This window comes from Onychostruthus taczanowskii, unplaced genomic scaffold (genome assembly GCF_017590055.1).
Source record: "Onychostruthus taczanowskii isolate IOZ18803 unplaced genomic scaffold, ASM1759005v1 scaffold19, whole genome shotgun sequence".
NCBI classification, from domain to species: domain Eukaryota; kingdom Metazoa; phylum Chordata; class Aves; order Passeriformes; family Passeridae; genus Onychostruthus; species Onychostruthus taczanowskii.
The window spans coordinates 8,778,148-8,804,568 of NW_024499128.1; the positions used below are offsets into that span (position 1 = coordinate 8,778,148).

At 51.2% G+C, this 26,421-nt stretch overlaps 1 protein-coding gene across 1 annotated transcript; it reads right to left on the bottom strand.

Annotated features, from left to right (window-relative positions):
* Positions 1–324: 324 nt before the first annotated feature.
* Positions 325–24,979, bottom strand: MICALL2 (MICAL like 2). Its single transcript, XM_041401887.1, has 17 exons — positions 24,777–24,979; positions 18,025–18,073; positions 14,371–14,512; positions 11,688–11,848; positions 10,938–11,059; positions 9,903–10,574; positions 9,526–9,695; positions 8,581–8,656; positions 8,325–8,440; positions 7,634–7,783; positions 4,893–4,948; positions 4,277–4,400; positions 3,747–3,837; positions 3,316–3,389; positions 2,903–3,017; positions 1,981–2,027; positions 325–1,889 (listed from the first exon to the last, which is right to left on the bottom strand). The coding sequence occupies exons 1-17, from the start codon at positions 24,917–24,919 to the stop codon at positions 1,804–1,806; spliced, it is 2,394 nt and encodes a 797-aa protein (XP_041257821.1). The 5' UTR covers positions 24,920–24,979; the 3' UTR covers positions 325–1,803.
* Between the last annotated feature and the right edge of the window lie 1,442 nt (positions 24,980–26,421).

The window sequence follows — 26,421 nt, forward strand, 5'->3', positions numbered from 1 at the left end:
GGTCCAGCTATGGCAGAACAAGCTCTGCCTCTTTCTCTCCCACATCTGCTGGCCAGGCTGGGACCCCACAGGTTTCGGGACACGTGTGTGATGCTAAAGGAGCAAGGGGGAAATTGTGTTTACCTGAGAGCAGGGGTGAGTTTGACACCTAAACAAAGTGGGTGGAAAAGCCCTTGGTGCCACTGCTCCCTCAGGACATGCAGCCCTGCAGGCTGTGGGCAAGGATTGCTCCATCACAGGTACTCCAAGCTCCAGAGAGAGACTATCAGTGCTCCCAGGACAGCCAGATCCACAGTATCCCCAAACCACACTGGGATGCCGAGATTTCCTGCAGTAATTCTTTATTGGGCGAAAGCATATGCAGGTTCGGGGTACCCCAGCACTTGCACATACATGGTCCCCCCGTGGGCTCCAGGAAGCCCCTCGGGCACTGGTCCCACCCCAGCACATCCCTGCCCGGAGAGTCCCAGTGCCACCTCGTGGGAAAGGGACGCATCGCCTCTGCTCTGCCGGCACAGCAAACCTCCTCCGGCAGAATCCCTGCTCCTGCTGGGAGCAGCACCCGGAGAAACCTCGAGGAGCTGGCGGGGAGGGAGGAGGTCCGCACAGACCAGAGGCACCACGAATTAATCGGATCTTTCCATGGCTGTCTCCATCCCTGCTCCCAAGCTTGACTGGGAACAGAGGGTGCACCAAGGGCAGGGTCTGGCTGCACTGAGGGAAGAGTGGAAAGGCTCCCTGCAACAGCCCAGAACCAGCTCCTGCACTCCTGCTCTCACCAGGGTGACCCACAACACCCCTTGAGGGCACTGGCTGTCCAGGGATGGAGCTCAGGAACTGAAATATTGGTCCCGGGCAGAAAACTCAGGGGTGAGGCAAACCCATGACTTCCCTTGTGCTCCCAGTTAGCACCAGGTTATTAAAATAATAGTTCTGTTCATTTTCATCAGGATAGGCCACACACAACGGAAACACTGCTTCACTGAGCAGTCAGAGAAATAAGTAGGCTACAAATCTCCCCCACAGAGGGAATGAAGCAGTGAGCAGCCTCTCATGGCTTTGAGAAATCAGCCTACAGCAACTTCCAAAAGAGGTCTGGGAACAAATCACTATTGCTGAAACTGCTGTGGGTCGAGAACATCCCACGCCAGACACAGAGGAGGTTCTGCTCTCTGCTCCCCCCAGACATGGAGCCTCCAGCTTGCACTGGTGTGGCAAGAGGGAAACCATCAATCCCTCTTTCCCTGCAGCATCTCCCTCTCTGCATCTCTGATTCTGGCCAAAGAGCCACAAGCAGAGAGGGAGGAAGGGAGGGACAACAGCCCTTCCACAGCCCAGAGCAGTGTCCTGGGTGCAGCCCTGGGGACAGGTAGGGGACACCATGCAGGGCCATGCTCCTGCCTGCAGGACTGTGCTGACCCAAACACTGGGTGAGCAACCTGAGCTCTGCCCTCCTGAGCTGCCAACAAGGCTGAACCAGCTCTGACCCAGAGGCAAAGAAGGAAAACAGTTTTAAAGTCCACGCGCTGGGAAACGTATCCCTGGGCCCCATACCAGGGCCAGAGGGGATTCACACTGTCCCTTTGGTCAGCAAACCTGCAGTCTCCACGTCAGGGAGCACAGGAGCTTCTCACAGTCCAGGAGCTCGAGGAAAGCAGCACTCAGGAAGGACCACACCTTTGATAGGCCTCTTGGGGCCTCTCACAGTCCTGCACAGCTCCAAGAAAGCAGCACTGAGGAAGGACCACACCTTTGATGGGTCTCTCTGGACCACTGGGAAAAGGAACATCAAGCTCCTGAGCTTTACTCTTGTTTTTTCTGCTTCCATATTTTGGACAAGCGGAACTTGTTCTTCTTCCTCTCTGGCTCCTGGCTCTCAAGAGATCCATCTGCAGGAGAGGGAGCAGACACAGAGCAGGTTGAGACCCACAGCCCCAGTGAGCCCCAGTGCTGCTCTAGAAGAGGAGAAAGGGCCCTTACCCAACCTCTGTATCATGTCTGCCAACATCTGGTCTTCCTCTTTCTCTCTGTAATGGAACAGCACGGCATTAGAAAATTTTGCTGTGCTCATGACAAGCTGGTAGATACCCAAGCCCATGCAAATACTGCTCTTATTCCCCAGTAAGAAATGACCAACCTCCACAGCATATCCTGAGAAGGCTGCAGGAAAAAACCCAACAGTTAGAGTCTTAGACATCAGCAAATTCCATCTGGTTCCCTTGAAAGCAAGGGCCTGTGTGGGGATTTCCAGACCTTCTCCCAGCTGGCTGATGAATCATCTGGGTTCATGGAGTGGTGAGACACCAGCACACCCCAGGAGACGAATGAAGCTGAGACACAGTAGCCCGGGGTGCTAGAGGTGCTCACTGCCACCAGGGACAAGCACACTGCTGTCACCACCTTGTCCTGGGCAGTACCAGAATCCACAAGCAGGAGCTGGTGCTCTAAGGTCAAGAAATGGAGGCTGTTTTCAGCATCAGGAGGCACAAATCCAGCTACTTGACACAGCAGTTTTCCATTCAATTTGGGAAGGATCCAGTTCTTGGCTACAGCTGTTCTTCCACTTGCTGCAGCAGACGAGCACATTCCTGACTTCATGTTCCCAGATTCCTCCTGCATCTTCCATACTGCCTTCAACCTCCCCATCTCCAGCCTCTCCCTCTCCTCCCCTGCATTCCACATGTCCAGAGCCCTGTTCTCACAGCAGCTTTAACTTGAGAGACAACAGGGCTGTGGTCCTGATCTCTTCCCAACAGCTGCCAAGGATGCAAAGACAGCAACATTCAGGACAAGATGGCTCATGACAGGTGACCACCCACCTCTCAGGGAGCAGAAGTCTGGACTACATCCACTCATCCATACAGTAGTGCTGGCTCATTTCCCACCATCTGAGCACCCTCACCTGAGTCTGTCCTCATCCAGGCAATCCACAATGTTATTCCGATCATTGACCGTGTTCAGGTACGACTCCAGCAGCTCCTTCTCTTGCTCCTTCTCCCTGGGAGTCTTCAGTTCCTCTGCACAAGACAAGGGAAGCCATCTCACAGCTACAGGCAGTACCTCCCCAGTGTGGCTCCTGCCTCCAGCCTGCTCCAGCAGGGCTAATTTTACAATCCTCACACTCAGGGGCACGTCCTACATGCCCTCGCAAAGCACAGGCGGGCTGGATGTCACAGGGAGCCTGCCCCTGCCAGGGGACACCCACAGTGCACCTGCAATCCCTGCAGTGCCGTCAGATCTGAGGGACATCCCAGGCTGGCACACAAAGTGGAGGCTCCTGGGGCCAGCAGGACTCCCAGTGTGGCCAGTCCTTACCTGGTTTGCTCATGAGGCTTCGCAGCTCCACCTCAATATTCCACTGCTGCTCCTCCAGGCTCTGCTGCTTCATCCTGGAAGGAATGACACAAGTGATGAGTTACTGCCCTGCCATGCCCCAGAGTTGGATCTTTCTCCTGTCAGGCTAAAGCCTCATCTCAGTGTTGCCCACCACCTGGGCAGGGACTGGTGGCTCAGGGGAAATCTTCCTCCATCACATTTCTGAAGTTTCCCTCCTCACAAGCTCTTCACAGACCCTGGGTACTCAGAGCCCACCAGCTAATACATCATGATGCTGGCAGTTCTCCCAGAGACACCCTCAGCCCTTCTCATCCCACCAACTGGTGCATGAGTTTTCTGGTCACACTCCCTGTCCTTCACTGCTCACAGGAAGTACACAAGCAGACAGGAGAATTGCTGGTTGTACTCACTTGTACATCAGCTCTGACTCCTGTCTGAGCAGCAGCTGTTTCTCATGGATCAGTTTGAACCAATCCATCATAAGGGCATCCTCAGACTCATCTACAGAGGAGACAAAGGGCAAGAAGCTGCATCAGTTCAGCCCCCCTGGCTCAAACACACAATCTCTTGAGGGAGAGCCTAAGATGACTTATGTGAGCCCCAGGCAACCTCAAGTGAAAATAGGCAATCTTTGGAGCCCCTGGGTACAAGGGATGCAGGTCACTCCCTGTGGATTCAAGGAAGCTGCTTATGGATACTCTGCTACAGGACACTCAAAACTCTGATCCTCAGCCAAATTAACACAAAAAAAAAATATTACAAAACAGCCAGAGAAGGTTGAAAATTCCCCAGGCTTTATCTTTGCATACCAGGTACCTCTGGAAACCTGGAGACTCACATGTGGCCTGAGCTCCTAAAAATGGAGCCAAGAGTGGCCAGGGGTAGGACAGGAGCCCCACACCTCCCCAGCAGAGCAGAGCTGGCACCAGGGCTCCCTCACCTCCCTCGCAGGCACGCAGCTGTTTCTCCAGATCCACTCCTTTCAGTTCCAGCTCGTCCAGCTGCTTCTCAATCTCACAAACCTTCTCCTGGATCTTCTCCTCAGGGAGGTAGTCTGGGTGCAGCTAGGGAAAAAAATGTGGGATCAAACACAGCTCAGCGGCCCTGAGACTGCCTGCTGAGGTCACAGCAGAGATGGGAAAGGGCGTAAGGAGCCCAGCCACAGAGCCACAGCCTGGGAGGGCCAGGTCAGCAGAGGGCAGAGCTGGCTGCTCACAACAGAGCAGTGGTCACTGCAAGGCTGTGACACATCTGCTGTCAGTGGCAACTCCCCCCACACCTGTCAGTCTGCAGACATTCTCCCTCCTTCCGTGGGGAATGCAATCTCCACCACAGTTTTGTTTGGCTCTGTCTCATTCCAGCTCTGATTGTCTCCCTGCATGGAAGATAACCAGCAGCTTCTCCACCTGGTCTCTGCCCCAGAGCCTTTCACCCTTTCCCTGGGTATCCAAATAAACCCTCCCAATAAGACAAACTTAGATATATGTGGATAAGCACTCCAGAAGGATATTTAACCACCCCAGCCTGCTCCCCTTACGCCTGGTTTCCAGCCATACCTTGGTTGGGGACACCACTTGAAGCTTCCCTTTGCTTTTTGGAACAGAGAGTTTAACTAGAAGAGAGAAAAAAAAGCCACAACCTTTAAATAATTTTATGGTGTGGGACAGTGCCTATACCACCAGAGCACAACAGGTCCCAGCTGCCCAACAGAGGTCACAGATGATACACATGCACCCAGGTGCCTGAGCAAAGTAAGAGACATATCCTCACAGCCTGATTTACTCCTTGTGGCTTGTCACTCAGGTCACAGGTTGCTGCTTTCAACCCCAGGGTATAAACAGTCACCGAGTTCAGGTGTGACTTTGGAATTTCCACGCAAGAATACTGACCTGCATGTTCATTCACTATCTTGCTAAAACCCAAAGATATTTGTTGTGGCAAAACCCATTCCTTATTAAGGTTCCAGAGGACAGCACAGAAAGACAGGGTTACTGTCACAGCAAACACCAAGACATACTAAAAGTGTCCCTCTAGTGCTCTTTCACAAAGGAATATCAGTAAATACTGATGAAACAAAGATGGTCTAGGGGACCTCAGTGTAGATCTCAGGAAACCAAGGTTCAATTCCTCCCACAAAACACTTTCTAGGTGAGAAGTCCCCTAGGCCCCACTACACAGCATTATTTAGGCTCTGGACACCTATTAAAATCAATCCTTAAGCAATGTGTATTTGTTCCACTGTGCCTCAGCTTCCTCTGCCCAACTGTGCTGCAAGGATAACTACAGAAGAGTGTGAGGTATTTGGATACCCGAGGGGCTGGGCTGGATAATTACCACAGAGAGAGAACAGAGGCGTGAGTGGATGATGTGATAAGGAAGGAAAACTCTGCTATCAAAAGAGCAGGGCTGTAACAAAGGCAGCAGCGATGCAGGTTCAGCACACACAAGCAGAAGGACAGGACAGACAGACTGGGGAGCCTCCTGAGAGTCTCTGGAGATTGGGGAAGAGCTCAAGAACAGCTCTCCAGTGCCTAGCCCTTGCTCTGTTGTGTTTTCTAGAAGGAGTGCAAAGGGAGAAGATGCTGGATGTGGCTGTGTTGTTCCTGCACTGCTGGGCTCTGTCAGGGATCTCTTCCCTCTGGATGCTGCTGCCTGTGCACTGCCTGCAACTCACACTTCTCCTAAAGATTCCTCCAAGAGGGACTTGTCCTGCCTCGAGCTGTCTGCCTAAACAACACTTCCCTCTCCCAGCTCAGTCCTGCATCTGGGCTCCTCCCAGGTGGCCTCTGCAGCACCTCCAACCACGGCAGAAAGCTGCACCCCCGAAGGAGAGAAGGCCAGGGTCACTGCAGGGGAAGAGCCTGCAAAATGACACCCTGTGACCAGCTCAGGATCTGATATCCCCTGATACCCTCAGGCTTTGGCTTGACAGACACAGGATGGGTTGGCTGCTTGCCAGCAAGCTGGAAGTAGGACAGTTGGCAGGAAAACCCTGGAGCCTCCTTTCTCAACAGAAAACACCACCTACCACCAAAGAAAATGAATGATCTACAGAAATGCTCACCATCCACAGCTCAACACAACCCCAGGACTGAGGGCAGGAACAGCAGCTGACTGTTCACAGCTCTCTCTGAGTGCTGAGGTAAAAATCTGCACAGAGGAGCAGCAGCTCTGTCCCTAACCCACAGCCTGCCCAGTGACAGCAGCAGGAACCAGCCTTTCAGCTGGGGAAAAGTGGGGGGAGACTGCCAGGAAAATTTCCCAATGGCCCTCCCCCATGGCAATCATTAGCCTTTAGAAAGACAGATATAAACCCAGCCTCCCTTATGTTAACAGCTCACTTCTTGGGAGAGACTAGTGCTGAACCCTGGGGCTGAGTCTGAGGAAAGAGGAGGTGGGAAATTTTGGGAAAATGCTAGCAAAGGAGGCACACCAAACTTCTAAAAAAAGACAACACAACTGGAGATTAAATGTTTGGCAGCTGTCAAAGGTGCTGGCTAAGGACAATGCTGGAACCAGCTGACAAAAAATAAAGCATGAGGCCATTGAGCCATCAGGACCCATCCTGCTTGCTCCAAGACAAACATCAGGGGCAGGATTGAGCCCTGCTGTGTGACTCTTCTACTCCAGACAGGTAAGACACAGCAAGATGGGGTAAGGAAAGGGGAGATGAAGAAGCTGAGCAACAGGACAGCAGCAAACTTTAGGTTAGTTCCAGAAAATTTCCTCAGCATTGTGGTGGGATATGTCAGAGAAAGAATAACTGGGCACTGGAAGAGAGGTGCACAGCAAAGCTGTGGCTGAACAAACAGGAGTAAGGAACTGGATTAAGAGCCAGGACAAACTGGACAGGACATCTTTGAAAATCAAAGAAACAGCAGCCTTGGCTCCTGCTCCTGTGGCTCCTGCCAGCTGGAGTCTCTGGATGACACTTCTCTACATTCCTTTTATTTCCTAAAGCCACTCAGCTGAAGAGGAACAGAGACATCAACTAGATCCCAGTTCCCCAAATTAGGAGATGGTCCCCTTCATAGCACTAAGTCTAAACAATGACAGGGCAGTGACCTTGAAAATTCCTATTTCAATTTCTTCCTTTCCCACTGAATTCTCTGGCCTTGCTGCTTCCTGCTCAGGCCAAGCTGGCTAATAAAAATCAATTATACAGCCTCTTCCCCCATGACAGCAGCCACAGGGTTAGTCATAGAAAACTCTGGGACACATAACCCATGCTGACCACTCAGGCTGTTCCTGACAGTGCAGGGGAGAGAGTGACTTTGGTAGGCAGAAGAGATCTTACATGTAGCAGTGCTTGTTTTCAACTGGTTGCCATCTTCCTCCTTCTTGGCAGACCCTCCAGGATCTTTCCAGTCTTGCTTTGAATTCTGACAGCTCCTGATAAGATCTGAGCTGGGAATCAACAACTTCTTTGTGAATCCACGAGATGAAGCTGGATTAAGAAACACAGACAGGTTTTGGGTAAGACATTTCAACCCTTACCTCATAAAAATCCCTTTAATGCCCAATCTCTCTGGCAGTCACCACTACCAAACTCCATTCCTAGTCCTAGTTCTCCTCTCTTGATGATAATGAAGGGCATAAGCCCAAAGTAAACAGGGAAAAACACTCATTACAAGGCCAGAGTAAGAGGAGAATAAACATTTGGGAGGAGAATAAACAGCTGGGAACCATCACTAAGATTTCTCAACATTATACAATCATGCAAGAGAGAGTAACTGGAATCTTGCTGGCTGTCTTGCAGAAGAAGGGAACCCTATGGAACTGAGTCCCTCTCCCTGGGGAAGGATGGGAGGTCACCCCCCAAAGGCACAAAATAAAGGCACCACATGGCTAAAGCAGATACAGAAAGCAAACATCCCTGAAAGCAAGGCCCATTCTCCACCAACACATTCCTCACATGAGCCTTGCAGTACCAATGCCTGGCCCCTTCCTGATCAGCAAAATGAAGGCAAAGCTTTTATCCTTCATACCAGAGTCCTGCTTTGCTGGTGGGACAACTAATGGGCTTGGCTTTGGCTCTTTGTGTGCTGGGCTCCCTGTTGCCACCTGGGAATTATCAGTAGGTTTCTTAGAGCCATCTTGGTCCCTGCAAAGAAAAAAGACAAAGGTAGGAAAAATCCCTCATGGAGAATGGGCCACAGGAAAAGTTCTGGACATCCTGGTGTGGATCTCCACCTGGGATGGTCACATTTGTGATGGAAATCCACCAACTGCAAAGACACTCACTTGTTGGCCACAGGCTTCAAGCGAGATCTCCATCCTTCTGGGCTCTCAGACTTGTTGTCAGCAACATTTGTGCTTCCTGAAGAAAAGAACATAGCAAGGTAAATAAAAATACACAAGAACAAAAACATCCAATAAAAAGAAACAAGCCAGATTTGAGTCTCAGGAGAATCCTAGGAGATAAGGCATGCACTGGGGTAGGTACTATGATGTTATTGCAGCAAACCAGCACCAGCTCAACAAGTTTAACATGGACAGATTCAGATACAATAGGTAGTAGGTAATCTCAGTGGCATTTTGTCTTTCAGATGAAATGCTTTAAAACTTACACAGTTACAGAAATTCAGCCACAGAGTACATGGATAGGCACATTCAACAGCAATATAACACAAACAGCTCAGATCTCAGAGACCAAAGGCTGGGGCAGGAAGAGGGAGAGACAAAAAGCCCCACAAAGTCACAGCAAACTGCAAACAGTTCTTCTGGCCCAAAAAATACCAGCCACCTGAAAGTGCCTGGGACACTGGGAACCCCAGATATCATCCCCTGGCCTACTGCAAAGTCACCATGATGGAAGCTTGGTACAAAACAGACAAGGAGGCTGGGTGACCTGAAACTGCAATCAAAAAACCATCCCAAAGCTCTGGCAAGGTCTCCCATCTGAGAAAACCTAAGCCTTTGAAAGCCACCATGATCCCAGTGTTTGATGACAGCAAGTACAACTTCAAATACCTGGAGAACTGGAGATCCTCAGAACTCACCATGCTAGAGGGAGCAATTGCACAGGAATAGTGCACACAGGGAGGAGTGTTGAGCCCCACAGCTCAGAAAACACTTACAGACACAAAGCACAGGAGTCATGGACACATTTGCTGTACTGGTCCAAGAGGAAGGCATAGAGTTGGAGTGCTGTGTCCAGGCAGAACTGTGTGAATCATTCATCCTCACCTTTGGTGCCTTTTGACTCTGGCTTGTGCAAAGAGTCAACAGGTTTGCTGGCAGCCTGGCCCTTGGGCACAGGGTCTGTAATCTTCTCCTGCTTTGGTGCTGGGTACCCTGTTTTGCTGGACTGTGTTTTTGGAGCTGGACTCTGAGAACTGGTGGGAGAAAACTTGCCACTGCAAAAAAGAGCAACTTGGTGAGTCTTTTTGAAAGGATGGACCTTTTTATTTGCCTCTGCTCCAATGATTTGTATGTGTCCCTCTATATGCCTTTAAAACTGAGCCACAAGAGCAGTCAGGCAAAGCAAAGAAAGAAGCAGGGGCTTCTCAAATGATCCCAAGGAACACCTTGGCAGTAAAAAGGGAAAGAGAAATAGTGCTTACCTGCCAGGTGCTGAGAAGCCAGTGGTACTGAGTCCTCCTGGCCTGCTTGGAGAAGTGCCTGATGCAGACAGAGCCTGTATAATATGGTTACGTGCCTGATCCTTCCCAGCATTCACTCGACTGACCTCAGCAGTGGTTCTGGCAAGGGCACTTTTATCAGGGCCATGAGGAGACTGGACTTGTTTTTGAGTCTCAGAAGATTTATTGCTGGAGGGCTCCAAAGACCGAAAAAAGTTTTCTCGGGCTTGCTGTGTTTTTGTTGTGGAGGATGTCCAAGGAGGCTTTGATGGGGTGCCTTCATGGGGATCTGTTTTATTCCCCAACGAGGCACCTTTGCAGTCATCTGATTTATTTACAGCTGAGGAGGACCATGGAGTATTTACACTTTTGAAGCCAGAGCTTCCAGAAGATGAAACAGATGGCTTGGTTGAATTAGTGAGGCCCTCCTGGCTGGGTTTCTTCAACACCTGCTCTGGTTTCTTGGGTTCTGCTGCTTTCTGGAACACCCTGGCAGCAGCAGGGGCTGGGGTACTGTCAGGCATTTTCCCAGTACTGTGGAGACCAGAGATCTGGACATTGTCTGGCTGCTGGTGGCTGGTACAGATGAACGTACTGGGCTCAGGCCCAGCTTTGTAGCTTCCAGGAAGAAGCAAGTTCCAACACTGCCTGCACCTGTGGATACAAAGGTCTTAGGAAACATCCTCCCGAGTGCTGGGAGACACAGAGCTGGGAGTGCAGGCACGTGACTCCACCATCCACAGGAGGGTAAAGGCACCACACTGGCAGTGAGCAGACCCTGTGTGCACACTCCTCAGGCACCAGTACAAGAGCTGTTGACAGCACAGCCTGAAGCAGGAGAGGTGCAGATGAAAACAGACCTGTACAGACAGTTTCCCTTACACACAGGTCAAGAACAAGCCCAGATTGCCTCCACTCTGAATGAAATGTGCCACACCACTCTCTCCAGTCCCAAAGAAGCAGGCTGGCCCTCTGTGACCCCCAGGGCTGTGCCCCTGCCTAGAAGAGCTGCTGTACCTGAAGCAGTTCCTGTGATAGAGCTTCCCATCGACCAAGTAGCGCTGCACCAGGTGCACGTGTTTGCCACAGACCCCACAGCTGCTGCTGGGGACATTCCCACTCTCTGCCAGGACACTTTTCTGTGGGGAGAAGCAGAGGCTGAGCAGACAAGTCCATGGTCCAGGACACAGCTACAAATCTCCCTAGAAGGTGAGTGTTTGGAATGCACAGCCAGGACAGAGAAGTCACATCCAGGAAATCCCCTCTCCCTCTAATCCCTTTGTCATAGAAATGGAACAGCCCTTGGAAGGACAGAGCATGGGGAATATGTTCCCTCAAAAACAGAGGACCAGGGTGCCCTGTCTGCCTATAGCCAAAGGTCACTGATTTAAATTAGCTGGGAAAGGGCTTCTACCTTGTTTTCATCCCTACTCTGCTTTGAAACCGTATCCAATAATTGGATCAATGTTTTCTAGCAAAAATAACACTACATCTTGTAAAAATCTCCATCCCCACTATCTAGGAACAGCATATCCAAGTCCTAAGACACCCACATTCTCTTCACAAAGTATCCAGGCTGACTGATGGTTTTCCAGTGACTCCCACCTCAATCTATGCCAGAATCAGACCTCTGGATTAAATCACTCATAGTGAACAGAAAATTACAGGACTAAATCCTTACCAGCAGGAGCCTTGAACCAGCCCAGTACTCTCCATCTCACTGGACATATTTAATGCATAAAGCACACCCAAACCCACATTTCCTACCGTGGTAACTGGGAAGGTTTCCTTTGGCTTAGCTCTGGCTGGTGGGTGGGCAGGAGGCAGTTTTGGTGGCACTGGCTTAGGAGGCTCTGGAGCAGATTTCTTCCCAGGATGCTGCTCTGGAGATTCAGAGGGAGGACGCTTGATTCCAGCCATGCCTCCAACTGGAAGAATGGAAGAAGGGGATATTTTTAAGGAAACACAAGGAAAATTAGCAGTAATTTACAAAGTAAGAATATCCAGAGGTGCCTGATGGGTAACATGAAAAGCACACAAGGAGACACAGACTTCCTTCATGAGCAGTTCTGTACTGGACTGAGGGGCAAGAGGCAACAAGTGAATTGTAACAACATTCTGAAACTGCTGATTTTTCTCTTCTCAGGGAATTTCACGAAGAGAAATGCAAAAGTGAAGAAATGCAAATCACCATCCATCGATGGTGAGAACAAGACCTTGGGTTTTCAATTCCCATGGTTTGGGTGGAACTGATCCCAACTGAAACAGGCCCTGCTGGAACAGGCAGAGGTGTCATGGCTAAGGAGCTGAAGGGTTTGCAAACAGAGGGTTTGCTTCATTCAAGTTCTTGTGCTCCAGACTTCCTACACAGCCTGAACATTCACTGCTGCAAGTGTCCACCCCACATCCCAGCTGGGACTCCCACAGAGCCAACAGCCTTGTTGAATGTGGAAATGACCACTAAAAATGGGTAAATCTGCAAAGGTTTGGAGGTGCCATAGAGGTGCTGATGTGGAAACCAAGAGTTGCCACAAGCAGCCTGAAAATGCCCAATTTCCTATTCTTTGCAGATGAAATAGAACCGCTCAAAATTCACTATAAGTGGAGAAAAGAGAATCTCCAACACACTTCAGTCAAGCAGAGAATGGTGCCCTGTGCCCTGGAAAGTGCAGGGAAACTTCCCTGGGAAATAAGGCTTTGTGCAAAGTTTTTACAGACACAAACCCCAAGTGTCTCACAGGGATGTTATTCTTGCACCACTTCCTATTCTGAACAAGATGTCTGTGTTCCTTGTGGGATATTTGAGTCACAGCTTCACTTTCCAAGTGACACTTAAATGGCCACTCATCTGAAAAGAGATTATACCCTGCTCAGTAAATACAGAAAGGGCAGGGAGCAGAGAGGGAGCCCAGTTCCCAGCAGTCTGCCCTGAAGAAAGCCAACTCTCCAAATAAACACCCAGGACTCCACTGCAGGGAGCAGGGGACAGCTGACCCAGCACACTGCGCAGGCTCACACTGCCCCTCACTTCCCACTTGTGCCACTTACTGAATTCCCAAAGCCCAGCACAAAGATGGGTGGCTTCAACTCTGCTCGTCCACAGAAGCATGACCTGACTCAAACCTTGCCTGCCCTCCCTCTCTGCCCCTCTGTGTCCTGCTTGTTTCATGGTCCTGCTGGAACCCACTGAAGGGCACGACTGTGAGTCCACGACTCTGCTCGGTGTCAGAGGGCACATTCCAGGCTGGGCTCATTTTCAGACATTCACATTCACCCCAGCAACAGGAATGCAACCAAAGTGTTTTGAGGGACACTTGTGGGAGTATAAAAATGTGCTGTGCTTGGTAGACAACATGCAGGGGGGAGGGGGCAAAGACCCCAGCCTGACCCAGATTCTCACCACTTGGCATAAACATGATGGGATTTGTTTCATTTCAGTCAGAACAGTTTTAAAATAAGAAATAAAAAGTGAAGAGGGGGAGGGAAGAAGTTGTGGAGGGAGAGAAAAAGCATGCTTAAATGTGTAAAGAGGTGGAGAAGTAGGAAGAGTTTAAACATTAAAGGCAGCTCTGAGTGACTTGTGCTTTCTTTCCAGAATGTAGGACATTTTCAGTACATATCTCTCCATTTACATTCACCTTAACCACTTAAGTAATTCATGTCCCACTTTAGAAAGTTTCCTCTGGAGGAACCTGTAAAATTAGTTCATCATATCACTTCATTTTGTGTGAGCTTAAAGCCAAATATAAACCAAGACTACAATAATGCTCCTGTGAGCCCAGCTAAACTCTCCAGTACATGAATATAATGCCTTGGCAGCTCTGTTTTATGTTTGACAGAGTTTCTATCACAATTATGTCAGTTAGGGTGATAATTTTCTTCTCCTTCCTTCCCTCAGTGCTGCTGTGCTGTACAAGCCCTGCCACTGATGCTGTCACATTGGCACAGCCTCACAGACAAGCTCAGCCTTGTTCCATGCTCTCACCAGCCCTTAGGAGTGGCAAAGACTGCAACGGGGTGGAGGTGCTCAAGAATGGAAAGCTGAGGTGGGGACCATGGAGAGGAACCTTCAGTGCTCTTCTTTTGCTGGACCATAAAAAATTTCAGAATGTATTTAAAATTTTAAGGCAGTAGTTTCAAAGACAAGACATGGCCGTGTACCCTTCCAAAAGCACTGGTGCAACTGCAAGCTGGTGTGCCAAGAGCTCAGACCCCCCCAGTGAAACAGTTCTGGTACCAAAAAAGCCTCTGTGCAGTTTATTTTGCTTTTCCCAAGGAGGCAAGGGAAAGCATGAGGCTGGTGTGCCAAGAGTTCAGACCCCCCCCAGTGAAACAGTTCTGGTATCAAAAAAGCCTCTGTGCAGTTTATTTTGCTTTTCCCAAGGAGGCAAGGGAAAGCATGAAATGAAGCCCTGATCCTTCCCAGCCCTCCAGGGAATATGGTACTTACTAGGAGACCGTCCATGGAAGTAGTTATAATACTGGGAAACGTAGGTGAGGATGCTCAGCCTGTCTGGTACCTTCAGAGCAACCATATCCTCTGCATCCAGCAAGGCTGGGATCCCCAGCTCCTCCTCTGCCACCCGAAATGCCTGGAGAGGGGGAAAAAAAAATAAAAATAAAAATAGAGGGGTCTTATCCATGCCAGGCAGCAGAGCTGCTCCTCATCATAAGTAAGAAAGTGCACTGCAAACAGCCCCACTCAAATAAAAATAACTCTACTGGGGAACAGCTGCACCAGTTTAACTCCTACATCATAGGAACCAACGGAGTCATGGCTTCCAGCCACTGCCTTGAGAAATCCAGGCAAGGAGCCAAAAATCTGGCCTGGCAAGCTGGCCATAGCTCAGTGCACAGTAACTCACCTGGGCTTGCCTTGCTCTTCCTGCAGCCTGCCTGTGTGTGAGTGCACAGCTGCAGAGAGCCAGGCCTGGCAGAAGGGGATGTGTCAGTCCAGGCTGGCAGAGCTGTTTCCAGGCTCCCAGCCCAACCTGGAGCTCTCCCCAATTAACGGTGGGCTGGTAGGTGCTTGCAGGCAGCTTTCATCTCTGAGTGCTGTGCTAAAGCTTCCTGCCTCCTACTGCCTGCTCTTCTCCATCTGAAAATTGGGCTGCAGGAGGGACCCTGCTCTCCCAGAGCAGAAAGGGGGAAAAGAGGTGTAATGCAGAAAAATTCCTGATACATTGCTCCCTTCCAGTTTAACTGTTTCCATGCTGCCTAACATGTGTTTCAGGTAAATATTTCTCTTTCTGGTGTCCTCTGCTTTGAAACTGCAGGTAAAGGAGGCAAAAGCTATTTTCTCTTGCCTCTGAAAAAAAGACTTCAATAGAATAGGAAAAAAATTGCAACAACCAAACTTCACCCTTGCCCAGCTCAGTTTAGGGCTTTTACAAAGGACCTTCTCCAGCCTTGTTCTTTCCCCACTTATGGGAAAAAAAAAATCCTTTTTCTCCCCCTTTGGAGCATCCCTGTTGAAATGCCAATACAGCAAAGGAAAACAGCACTTGCAGGACCAGATGCACAAGGAATGATACTGCTAAAGTCCACAGTGAAAGGGTTAAAAAAACCCCTTGAATATATTAAACCCCTCCGCATCTGACCTCTGGCACGGACACACACAGTGTTGGTGTACAAGCCAACCATTCCTGCTTAGAAGAAACAAACAGCCACTATTTTTCAGCAAGATAATTACCATTTTTTTCCATTGGGTATCCCAGTAAAAATGTAACAGAGCTGACATTAAAAATGCTTTCAGCCAGTTACCACTGGCTGTGTCACCCCAGCTGCCAGCCCAGCCTGGCACTTTCCTGTCTTGTAAACTGGTACTTAATGCATTCTTTGGAGTGCTCCCCACTGGCAGCACAACTGGCCTGACCAGTTGAGTTTTCTTGCTGGACATTCCTGGTGTGAGGTTTAGTGGGAACAGAGGTCATGCCACCTCCTGCCACCCTGTGCCACGGGTGACAGCGGGCACGGAACACGAGCGAGGGTGCCTGGACCACAGAGAGGAGGATGCTCTGGGCACCCACCTGGTTTGGGCAGAGCCAGGTGGGCAATGCAGAGAGCACCATGGTGTCCCCTGTGCCTGCAGCATCCTCGTGCTCCTGGGAGCTGCTCTTGCCTGGAGACGCAACAGGATCAGCACTTAACAGGACCCAGTCACCCTCCTCCTCTGCCTGCCTGCCCAGCCTGCCCTTTAAAGGACCAACATGCTGTTTTTGCATCATGGTTTTCATCAGTGCAGCTCCAAGTGCTTTCCAGGGGAAGAAAGTGCTGCTGCTGCCATGTCCATGCAAAATGGGAAAGTGATATGCTTGAGGCCACCTGAGCTGGCCTGGCACAGGCTGCTCCAGCTACACTACACCACCATCCACCAGCACTGACTCCAAGGCCTCTAGAAACTTTCCTCCTCTTTGTGTTTTTGGAATCTCTAGCAAAAAAATGCCAACTGAAATTTTTCCAGGGTTTGGGGTTGGTCTTGTGGCACATGAGAAGTGACACATTCTTCTTTGAAAGATGACCTTATATGGCAAATTGCAGCTCAAACAAGGCTTTTTTACATGCACAATACAGCCCTTGAATAGAAGCCTCTGACGAGTAAGGCATCAAGGATGGTCTGGACAATAGCAGAGCAATAATGCTGGGAGAAATCAGGCCCTCTTGGATTCCAGGATAGCCAGAGCAAGGAAGTGTACGAGCTGGGATGGAGAGCAGCCCGAGGGGGAGGCCAGCCCAGGAGCACAGAGGGGTGGAGGGGCAATCCCACAGACAGCACAGCCAAGACAGCAGGACAGCAGCAGGGAAAGGACAACACAGACAAGTCATCCCACAGCAGGTGGAGTAAGGAAGAGAGAGTAAAACAAAGGACATGAAAGAAACTCAGAAAGGGGGAGGAGGGAACACACAGACTGCAACAAAGGAGGGGAGCAACTCTTTATGAGAAGCACAAAGAAGCTTTTCATTAATAAAAGCAGCAGAGGCAGCTCGCAGAGCTCATTTCCCAGACACAAGCAGACACTAGCAGACACCAGCAGCCCAGCTGGACAAGGAGCAACACTCAGGGATCCTCAGCACTTCAGCCAAGATGTGCTTCCATGGAGAAGAGGCCCCAGCTCCTGCCAAACACCAAACCTCTAGGGCAAAATGCAGGGTCTGAATCTCCCCTTGAGGAGAGGAACACACGGGGCTGAGCCCCAGAGTGTCACTAACTCCTCACAGGCTGCAGCCCCAGCCTGGGGACAGAGGGTCTGTGATGGGAGCTGTGGACATGCCAGGGATGAAGGGGAGCAGAAGCTAAGGAGCCATGAGGGGACAAGTTGAGCTCTTCCAGAGGCAAGAAGCACTTCAGCCAGCTCACTGCCTGAGAGTGTGTCACTCCTCCAGCCCAGACAAGGGTAAGCTGCCATGGTTCATTCATACCCCAAGCTCCTGTCAAGCAGCCATGAAACTGTGTGGAGCAATGCCAAGGGAAGAGAAGTGTTATAATTCACTGCCTCTCCTTTTGAAAAGGAGAGAGGGAGAGGAAAATCCTTCCTTGGATCACTAAGACCATGCAAGAATCCAGTGCAGGAGGGGGTTGGCCTGCGTAACTTCTATTTTCTTTAGGGAAAGAACATGAGAAACCCCAATACCAGGCTGAAGTGAAGTGTCCAGGCAGCATCCAGACAGGTTTTAGGATGTAACCACCTTGATCCCCTGCAGCAGGAAGGAACACTTCAGAAGTGGGAGGACACTCCCTGTGCTTCCCCTCACACCAGCTTTTTCCCAGCTCCTGCTCCACCCCTCAGGAGCATCATATACTTAACATGTCCATGTTTTGAGCTCTAGCAGCTCTGTCTGAGCTCCTGCTGCCACAGGACACACTGGGAACAGGCATCATTGTGTGGCCAGCTAAGAAGAGTGAACAGCCTGAAGGTGCTTGCAAGCAGCCAGCCAGGCTGGACATTGCTGTTCAGAGGAGAAGGCTGGAAGGTGCAGAATAAGGCAAGGGATTGGAACACAGCACAATGGGCACACTGTGTCTGCAGGGTTTCTGCTGCTAAATCACATGAGCAAAGTGCCAGGCCACAGACTAGACCAAAAGTAAACATTAAAAGCCACTTACCAACTTGTTGTTCTCGTACACATTTTCTTTTCTGAGGGAGTCGAAGTTTCTGAAATACAAAAAGAGGAAAAATCTCAGGTTGGTGATGTAGAGTGAGCTGCTCCCCTTCCAGCTCTGGCTCAGGGGACAGAGCACCCCATCCACCCCTGGACAGCTCCAGAGAGGGAAGTGTGGCAGATCCCACCTGAGAGTCACAGACCTGCTGTACCCAGGACAGGGATGTGCAGCAGGCACAGCATCTGCCCACAGGCAGCACAAGACAATTTTGGCACATCTGCCTTTGCAGGGCTGACTCCCACAGCTGCCTGTGGACAGGACATGTTGGTGCAAAAACATCCCAGGCACATTGAGAGGCTCTGCTGAGACAGCCAGGAGCAACCTCTAATTCATGGGGTGGTTTCTTGTCCCCCAAAAGCCTTGCTTCCCTCCCACCTCAAAGGTATTAACACTCTCCCTGGAAGTACTTTCCATCTTCTTCTCCTGCCTTGAAAGTTGTCTCCACACAGAGAGAGCTCAGCTCCAAGGAGGTCTCTCATGGATCCCTCACACACTGCACATATCACATGCTTTTCCAACACACCCACATCCTCTGATCTCAGGAGCTCCTGGGTCCAGCAGCACAAGAGTTCTGGCTTCAAATCTTCTTTTTTCCTCTGGCAGAACTCCACAAAACCAGCACCAGGGATCTGCCTGGGAAAACCTCTGCTCACACCATACTGCATCTGATAACACCAAAGTTGCCAGTAGAAATTTTAGTCTGCTTTCCCTAGGGCTGTAACTTTTGATTTGCGCTCATAATCAGTAACTGAAAAGGAAGTGACAATTACTGTTCACAAATCCAAGCCAAAGTCAACAACTCCTTTCTGCTGTCTCCAAATATCACTTCCCTCTTCACCTCTCCCCAGATTTGCTTTCCCTGGTCCAACCCAGATGCCACACTCCCTGCACTGTGCTGGGAACTGAGAAGCTGGGATGTGCTGGGCCAGGGATGAAAGCACAGGGGAGAGTTTGTTGTGCTGCAGGTAGAGCCCTCTGGAAGTGCTCCCTCAGTCCCTTGCTTAGGAAACAGCACCATCAGCTTTGTTTCAAACCGACTGCCACTTGCTAAACAGGGAATACAAAACTGGCTGCTGGCTGGCAGCCCTGCTCTCCAACACTGCTTCCTTCTGCCCAGGCAAGTTGGCAGGGTCAATTCCTTTCTGATAACCCCGTTTCACCTTCCAATCCTTGTGTCTGCTGGCACAGAGCTGAGCGAGAGGCTGACACCTGAGAGGGAATTCTCAATGATAAACAGAAAACAGCACCAACTCTGCATTCTTTGTATGTAGCACCTTTACACCCAGTGTGGACCCACATTCTTAGCCCATCCCTCTCCTCTGGGATGAGCCAGGGTAACTCTGAGAGCCAGGGCAAAGCTGGCTCACAGCACCCTATTCATGAGAGAAACACATGATCTGTATCGCAGCAGGGGAACTTTTTCCACTGCTTGTAACAGCAAGGAGCAAGCCAGGTCCTTTATCTACTCAGCACAGAAAGTGGAGCATTACATCATAAATAAGAGAGGAACCTTAAACAGGCTTGCTCATCATGCCACAGCCTATGCCTCCTCCCTGCTTCCCACATCTGGTATTGCTATGTGGGATAAGGAGAGGAGGAATGACAGATAAGACCCTGAGGTGGTTAAACTCCCCCAAGGAGCACGTAAAGACAAGGCACATCCCACCCCTAAACCATAGAGTCCTTCCTGTGCAAAATCAAAGGGAATTGCAGAGGTTTTTCTTCAAGCAGTGCTCCTGCCCAAAGATTTCCCTTCCCTGAGACAATGGATTAAAAAGAGCAACAAAAATAATCATGTGCCAAAAAAGTCTCAGTGAAACAATAGATACAAGCATCCTTGGGTTAAGTCAGGCCAGAAAACTGGCTTTTTTTAAGACCCAGCTGAAGGAGGTGATATCAGCACTTTGCCTCACTCCCAGTTCTGCTCCCAAACAATCTCAGTAGCATGGAAATGCAGCAAAACACCGCAAGAACAAAGAGGAGCTCCAGCTTCCTTGGTCATCCTGACATGTAAGACATTGGAATTACTATTTATTGTCAGTCAGTGGCCTTAGCCACACTCAACACTGTTTGCTGTGGTGGTGTGTGCACTCCCTGGCAGGCAGCAGAGACCTAAAAACCCCAATCTTTTGATGGTGAATGTCTCAAATCCCCTTCTATTCCTCAAAAGAAAGTGCAAACAACCAGGTTATTTGGTCATTTCAAGAGTCCCCTGACCTCTCAGCATCATTCTTTCCCTGGCTAGTCAGGTGAACTGATTACATCTAATATTTCTTTTGGAAATTGATCTTGCTGGTGCATCTCATATCTTGGAATATCAAAGCTCTCTGGACCAATGTAATCCTAAGACAGCAAAGGTAATACAAACAGAGAAGTAGGAGTTCTCCACTGAGAAAACACAGGCAACTGAATTAATTGGAAAATGTGAAAAATATAAATGTGACCCAAGAGAGGCCTCCAGTGCTGGAAACAAATCAGAGTGGAGTTCACAAGCACAGGAATAGTTTTATTCCTATTTTGTTTTAAAACAGGAGTTTTTATCTCTGAAAAAAATCCTTCCCTTAGCAAATAAGTGGGTGAGCATTTCTCATGCCCAAAAATCTCTGTGACCACCCCCTGTTCCAGCTGCACAGACCCAGCACTCACAAACATGCCACAGTCCTCTGCAAACACATGTGCTTCCACAGGAGGAATCTCTGCTGCTGCAAGCACTAACTTGATTGGAAACTTGACCTTGGAGCAGACTGAGAAAAAAAAATAAAAATAAAAAATCCCAGAGCCTCAATGGCACCAAAAAAGTTTCTGCTTTTTGGCACTTTTGTGCTACTTTCTCTACAGAAATAAGATGTGCAGTCAAAAGGATCACTGTAAGAGTGAGGCAGCCTTTGCCAGCCCACAGCCTTGGACAGGGGGCTCCAATCCAGCAGGCTCTGCTGGGAACCTTTCAGCTGTGCTCTTTCTGGAGATGAAAAGCCAGGGAGGTGGGACAAGGCTGGGAATTCCAGGAGGGAGATGTCCCCATGTGCTCATCCTCCTCTCAGGAATGCCTGCTCCACACTGCCATGCTCTGGCTGGCAAGTGACAAAATGCTGCTGAAATGAACCTGAGCCATCCTCCTCTGCCTACGCCTGTCACACAAACCACAAACCCACCAAGCCAAGCAGGCAGCTCTGCTTCACCCCAGCCTTGTGCTGACAGCCCATCCCCAGCAGGGCCAGCGTGACCTCATCCTGCCCTGCTCAGCTGACACCGACCTGGAAATGCTGCTGGAGGAAAGAGCACTGCTGCTGCTCAGCTGCCAAGGGGGATTTCACCACCAGCCCATTCCCAGAACACCAGCTTGCAGTCTGGGAAAGAGCAAGATCCTGGATGAAGAGAAGGATCTTAATCAAAACCTTTCCTTGACATCTGGCATTAATATCTGAGTGAGCGTGCACAGCTCCCCTGCCTCTTCTAACTCATTTATCAGGACAAGGCCACTAAAATCCTGGCTGAGGCTTGCACAACCTTCACCACCACATGTGGCAGCTGCTGACCTCAGCCTCCTACCATGCTGCCATGAGGCTTCATGTTCCTCTGACAAGAGATGTCCCCAGGCTCTACAATCATCCCAGAAAAAGGGCTGGAGCCTGCCTGAAACAGCGTGTATGCCCAGCTGGGACTGACTCTGAAGCACTCTTTATCTGGGACAAAAAAGAAGTGGATTTCCATAGTAATTCAGCACGGATCTTCACCCCTCCAAGCATCCTTGCATGAGTGGGAAGTGAGTGGGAAATGCATTTCTAATTTTACACAGCTTGCCCTGTTCACTGGTAACACACAAGCCAACACTGGCTAAGTTTGAGAGAAGTTATCATATTTTCCATATGTTTTCCAGCAAGAAAACAGGAAGGAAGGAGAGACCCACACCAGCCTGTCCTCTGAGCCACATACCTCACAAGAGAAGCCTATGTTTATATCCATGTTTTGAGCTTGGAGTTTTCCCGGTAATTTTTCAGGCTCCTGCAGAAGAAATCCCCTGCACTCAGCCCAAGAATGCAATTTGTGTAAACCAAGACAGAAAACCCACTGTTGCAAAACTGATGCTGTGATTGAATCATGCTCTGCAAGTGATCTATGCAGCAGAGCTGCTGCAAACACACCAAACATCCCTTTCTAGTTTTACTTTCAGTCTGGTGTTTTTAATCTTTAACTAGGACCCTTGGTAGAAGCAAGGACAGGAGCCCAGGATGGACCCCTGGGAAGCAGAAGTCACAGTCACACATGCACCCAGCTGCACTTCTCCACCTTTGTACCCTGCACCAAGAACACTCAGAGAAGCTTTTTGGGATACCTGGAGAATCTGCACAAGTATTCTGCCCCAGGATCTGACACATGGCACCTGGCAACCCTGGCCACCAACCACCCAAAGGCACCATTTCCTTCCAGCAGGACTTTGCCCAGTCAGTAGTACACGTGGTGCTTTCCTGTATTACAGCACTGACACGGATGAAGGAGGTGACAAATAAAGGCTTCTCTTACTTTAACCTTCAGGCAGCCCTTGCTGAGCTGGTCCGAGCCAGAAAGAGCTTCTGTGATGTCCCAAATAAAGTCAGGCAGAATGTCCACCATAAAAGAAAATGAATGGGAACACAGAGATGCCTCAAGGAACATCTTCCCTCTCCAGCACAGGAAAATTTCTTTAAGAGATGTCTATCCACAACCCTTTTTGCACAGTTCAAGGATTATAAACAACTCACTGAACTTGGCAACAGGATTATTCCAGCTCCCACATCGCTGAGCCCCTGTGTACAGCCGTGCTCCGGATGGGCCAGCTGCAGGAAGCAGTCACAGCCCCTCCACGAGAACACCTCAACCCTTCTGCCCCGGTGTTTTGTATTTTTGGGACTGTGAATCAAAGGAAGGAAAGGAAATATTTGGAGTAGCATGGACATGACAACATGTCAGGAAGTCATACATGGCAACACCACGGTGACAGCGCAAGCTCTGGGACAACAAAGTGTGCCTGGAGCTCCTGACCCAACCTCCTGCTGCCCAAGGCTGCTCCAGCTCCTGTCAGGTTTCAAGATAACCAAGGAGAGAAAACAAGAGGTCTTCTCTTGGGTTCCACCAGAAGCAAGACACCTGCAAGAAGGATGGCTGCACACAAACCCATGTGGCAGGCTGTCCTGGGAGCAGGAAGAAAAAGGGAGAAGACATGGGACAGGAGGAAAACTGCAGTACAGACCACCCAATCTGCTCCTCACCCATCTGGGCACATCTGACCAGGAGAGACCTAATGCTTAAATCGATACTCCTGGGCACTGTTTCCAGGGCTCCTTTGCCTTCATCTTTCCCCTCAATCCCACCATCTCAAAGAGCCCAAAAGAAAAAAAGATCAAACTCAAAAAACCCCAGCTATGAAGCAGGATCTACGACTCCCTTTGGCCACTCACCTTCCCAAATGTCAGCATTTGGGCAGGGCCAGTTTAAAACCCAAAGGGCACCAGAAATGGCCCCAGCAAGGCAAGAAAAGCACTTAAGCTCCTACAGACGGAGCTCTAGATCGGAAAAACAAGGATGTGCAGGAATCCAGAGGCTGTGGGGCCCTGCCCTTTTACTGCATTTTGTTTAAATAGCCCTTGCCTCACAACTTGTGAGCACTGTGCTGCTGTTGGGCTGAGCAAGGAGAGCCCAGCCAGAGCAAACACAACAGCAAAGAAGGAAATGCTGCCCCAAAGATCAGTGCCCGAACTTGTTTTGCAATGGAAAGGACGCATTTGGAACATTTATAATCCGGCTGAGGGAATACTGAGGGAAGAAAAGGGAAAAAGGAAAAATGTATGGAAAAAAACAGCACGTAGGCTGGGAGAGCAGAGCTTTTCTCTTGGAGATTCTCAGCGTGGGTGTCAGCAGAATGCTGCTGGTGATGTGCCCACAGGGAGGGCAAGAGCCCAGGGAAGGTGGAACACCAGGGTCCACAGCTCAATGGATGGCAGGACAGCCACAGCCCATCCACAACTCGATGGATGGTGGGACGGCCACAGCCTGGAGAGGGTTCTTGGGTGGATGGAGAACCTGGGGTCTGCAGCTCGATGGATGGCAGGATGGGCACAGCACATGCACAGCTCAATGGATGGCAGGATGGGTACAGCACATCCACAGCTCAGTGGACAGCAGGATGGGCACAGCACATGCACAGCTCGATGGATGGCAGGACGGGCACAGCACATCCACAACTCGATGGATGGCAGGACGGGCACAGCCCAGCATGGGTTCTGCGGGGATGGAGAACCCGGGGTCTGCAGCTCAATGGATGGCAGGATGGGCACAGCACATCCACAGCTCGATGGATGGCAGGATGGGCACAGCACATCCACAGCTCGATGGATGGCAGGACGGGCACAGCACATCCACAGCTCGATGGATGGCAGGACGGGCACAGCCCAGCATGGGTTCTGCGGGGATGGAGAACCCGGGGTCTGCAGCTCAATGGATGGCAGGATGGGCACAGCACATCCACAGCTCGATGGATGGCGGGACGGGCACAGCACATCCACGGCAGGATGGACGGCAGGATGGCTGCAGCCCAGCATGGGTTCTGCGGGGATGGAGGACACGGGATCCGCAGCTCGATGGGCACAGCCCAGCGCGGGTCCCGGCCCCGCCGAGCCGGCAGCCCTGGCGCGGCCCTCGATGCCCGGCACGGTACTCACATGAGGTCGGGGCGGTGTCGGTGCAGGATGGCGCAGAAGGCGAGGCCGTCGCGGAACGAGGTGGTCATGTTGGTGATGCTGACATCGCGGTAGCCCTCGCACTGCTGCCGGCACCACAGCTGCAGGTTCTGGATGGCCGCCATGGCCCGCGGGGGGCCGGAGGGCGCCGGGCCCGGGGCTCGGCAGGGCTCGGCAGGGCCGGGCAGGGCGCAGCTGGGTCCGCGCCGTGCCGTGCCCAGCCCGGGCCGAGCAGCCCGCGGGTGGCGGCAGGACCGGCGGCGGTAGGCGGGGAAAGGGGCGGCTCAGGGGCGGAGAAGCGGCGGAGAAGGCGCGGCTGAGGCGCCGCCTCGCCTCGGGCACCGGGCAGAGGCACCCCCGGCACAAGGGGGCCCGCACGAAGGGCGAGGGAAATTTCCTCTGCTCCCACACAAAAACCGCAAAACGTCCTGCCCGGAGGGGCGGCCAGCAGGGGAGGCGTGGATCATATTCAGTCACTGGGAGGGATGTTTTCTCCCCATTTGGAGGAGAAAAAGTTAAAAAGCACCATAAAGCACCTAAATGTAAGTGTCCGCTGGATAATCCTGAGCTGGGAGGGGCGGATACATCCCCAGCATCACCAGGTAACACCAGGTGCGAGCGGTGCCGGAGCCGCCAGAGCCCGCTGGAGAGAGGGAACGGGGAGGAGGAGGAGGAGGGAGGACGGAGCTCGGCTGCCAGAACCGGCCCAGAGATCTCGTTGTGGCCAGGGAGGGAGGCCAGCCGGGAGCAGGGGGCTGGGGCAGCGCATCGGCAGTGCCGTGAAATCATGGAATCGTTCAGGGTGGAAGAGACCCGCGGGTTCCTCCCCACCCTGTCCCCGCAGAGAAGTGCGGGGTGGCGCGGTGAGAGGGGAGGAAGGCGGCCCCGCTGCCGTCCTGGCCCGGTGCGAGGGGAGGAAAGCCCCGCTGCCCTCCCGGCCCGGTGAGAGGGGAGGAAAGCCCCGCTGCCCTCCTGGCCCGGTGAGAGGGGAGGAAGGCCCCGCTGCCCTCCCGGCCCGGTGAGAGGGGAGGAAAGCCCCGCTGCCCTCCTGGCCCGGTGAGAGGGGAGGAAGGCCCCGCTGCCCTCCCGGCCCGGTGAGAGGGGAGGAAAGCCCCGCTGCCCTCCTGGCCCGGTGAGAGGGGAGGAAGGCCCCGCTGCCCTCCCGGCCCGCTGAGAGGGGAGGAAGGCCCCGCTGCCCTCCCGGCCCGCTGAGAGGGGAGGAAGGCCCCCCTGCCCTCCTGCCCCGCCGGGCTCGCCCCAGCGCTGTGATGGCCAGCCCGCCACCGCTGCCCCGCAGCACACGCGTCCCATAAAATAACTCAGCAGACCTCATGCAGCTGGTAAAACATAAGAGACAAGGTAACACTTAAACAGCTGCCTATAAATTAGGGGGAAATATAACTCAGCAGTCTCTTCTCATGGTAAAACATGAGAAGAGACAAGGTAACACTTAAACAGCTGCCTATAAATTAGGGGGAAATAATCAATAATATATAATATATTAACGGCATTTCTGTGACATGATATGGATAATATACATTAATATATAAATACCTCACAAATAATTCAGAGTGTTTCCATTTCATCAACAATCACTGGCCAATGTATTTACTTTATGGTAAGGATT

Coding starts and splice junctions, on each gene's coding strand:
- MICALL2 (XM_041401887.1), bottom strand. CDS start 24,919: ATGGCGGCCATCCAGAACCTGCAGCTGTGGTGCCGGCAGCAGTGCGAG. Junction 18,074..24,776: donor CGACACCGCCCCGACCTCAT/GTGAGTACCGTG, acceptor TTTGTATTTCAG/AAACTTCGACTCCCTCAGAA. Junction 14,513..18,024: donor TGTACGAGAACAACAAGTTG/GTAAGTGGCTTT, acceptor CCCCCTCTCCAG/GCATTTCGGGTGGCAGAGGA.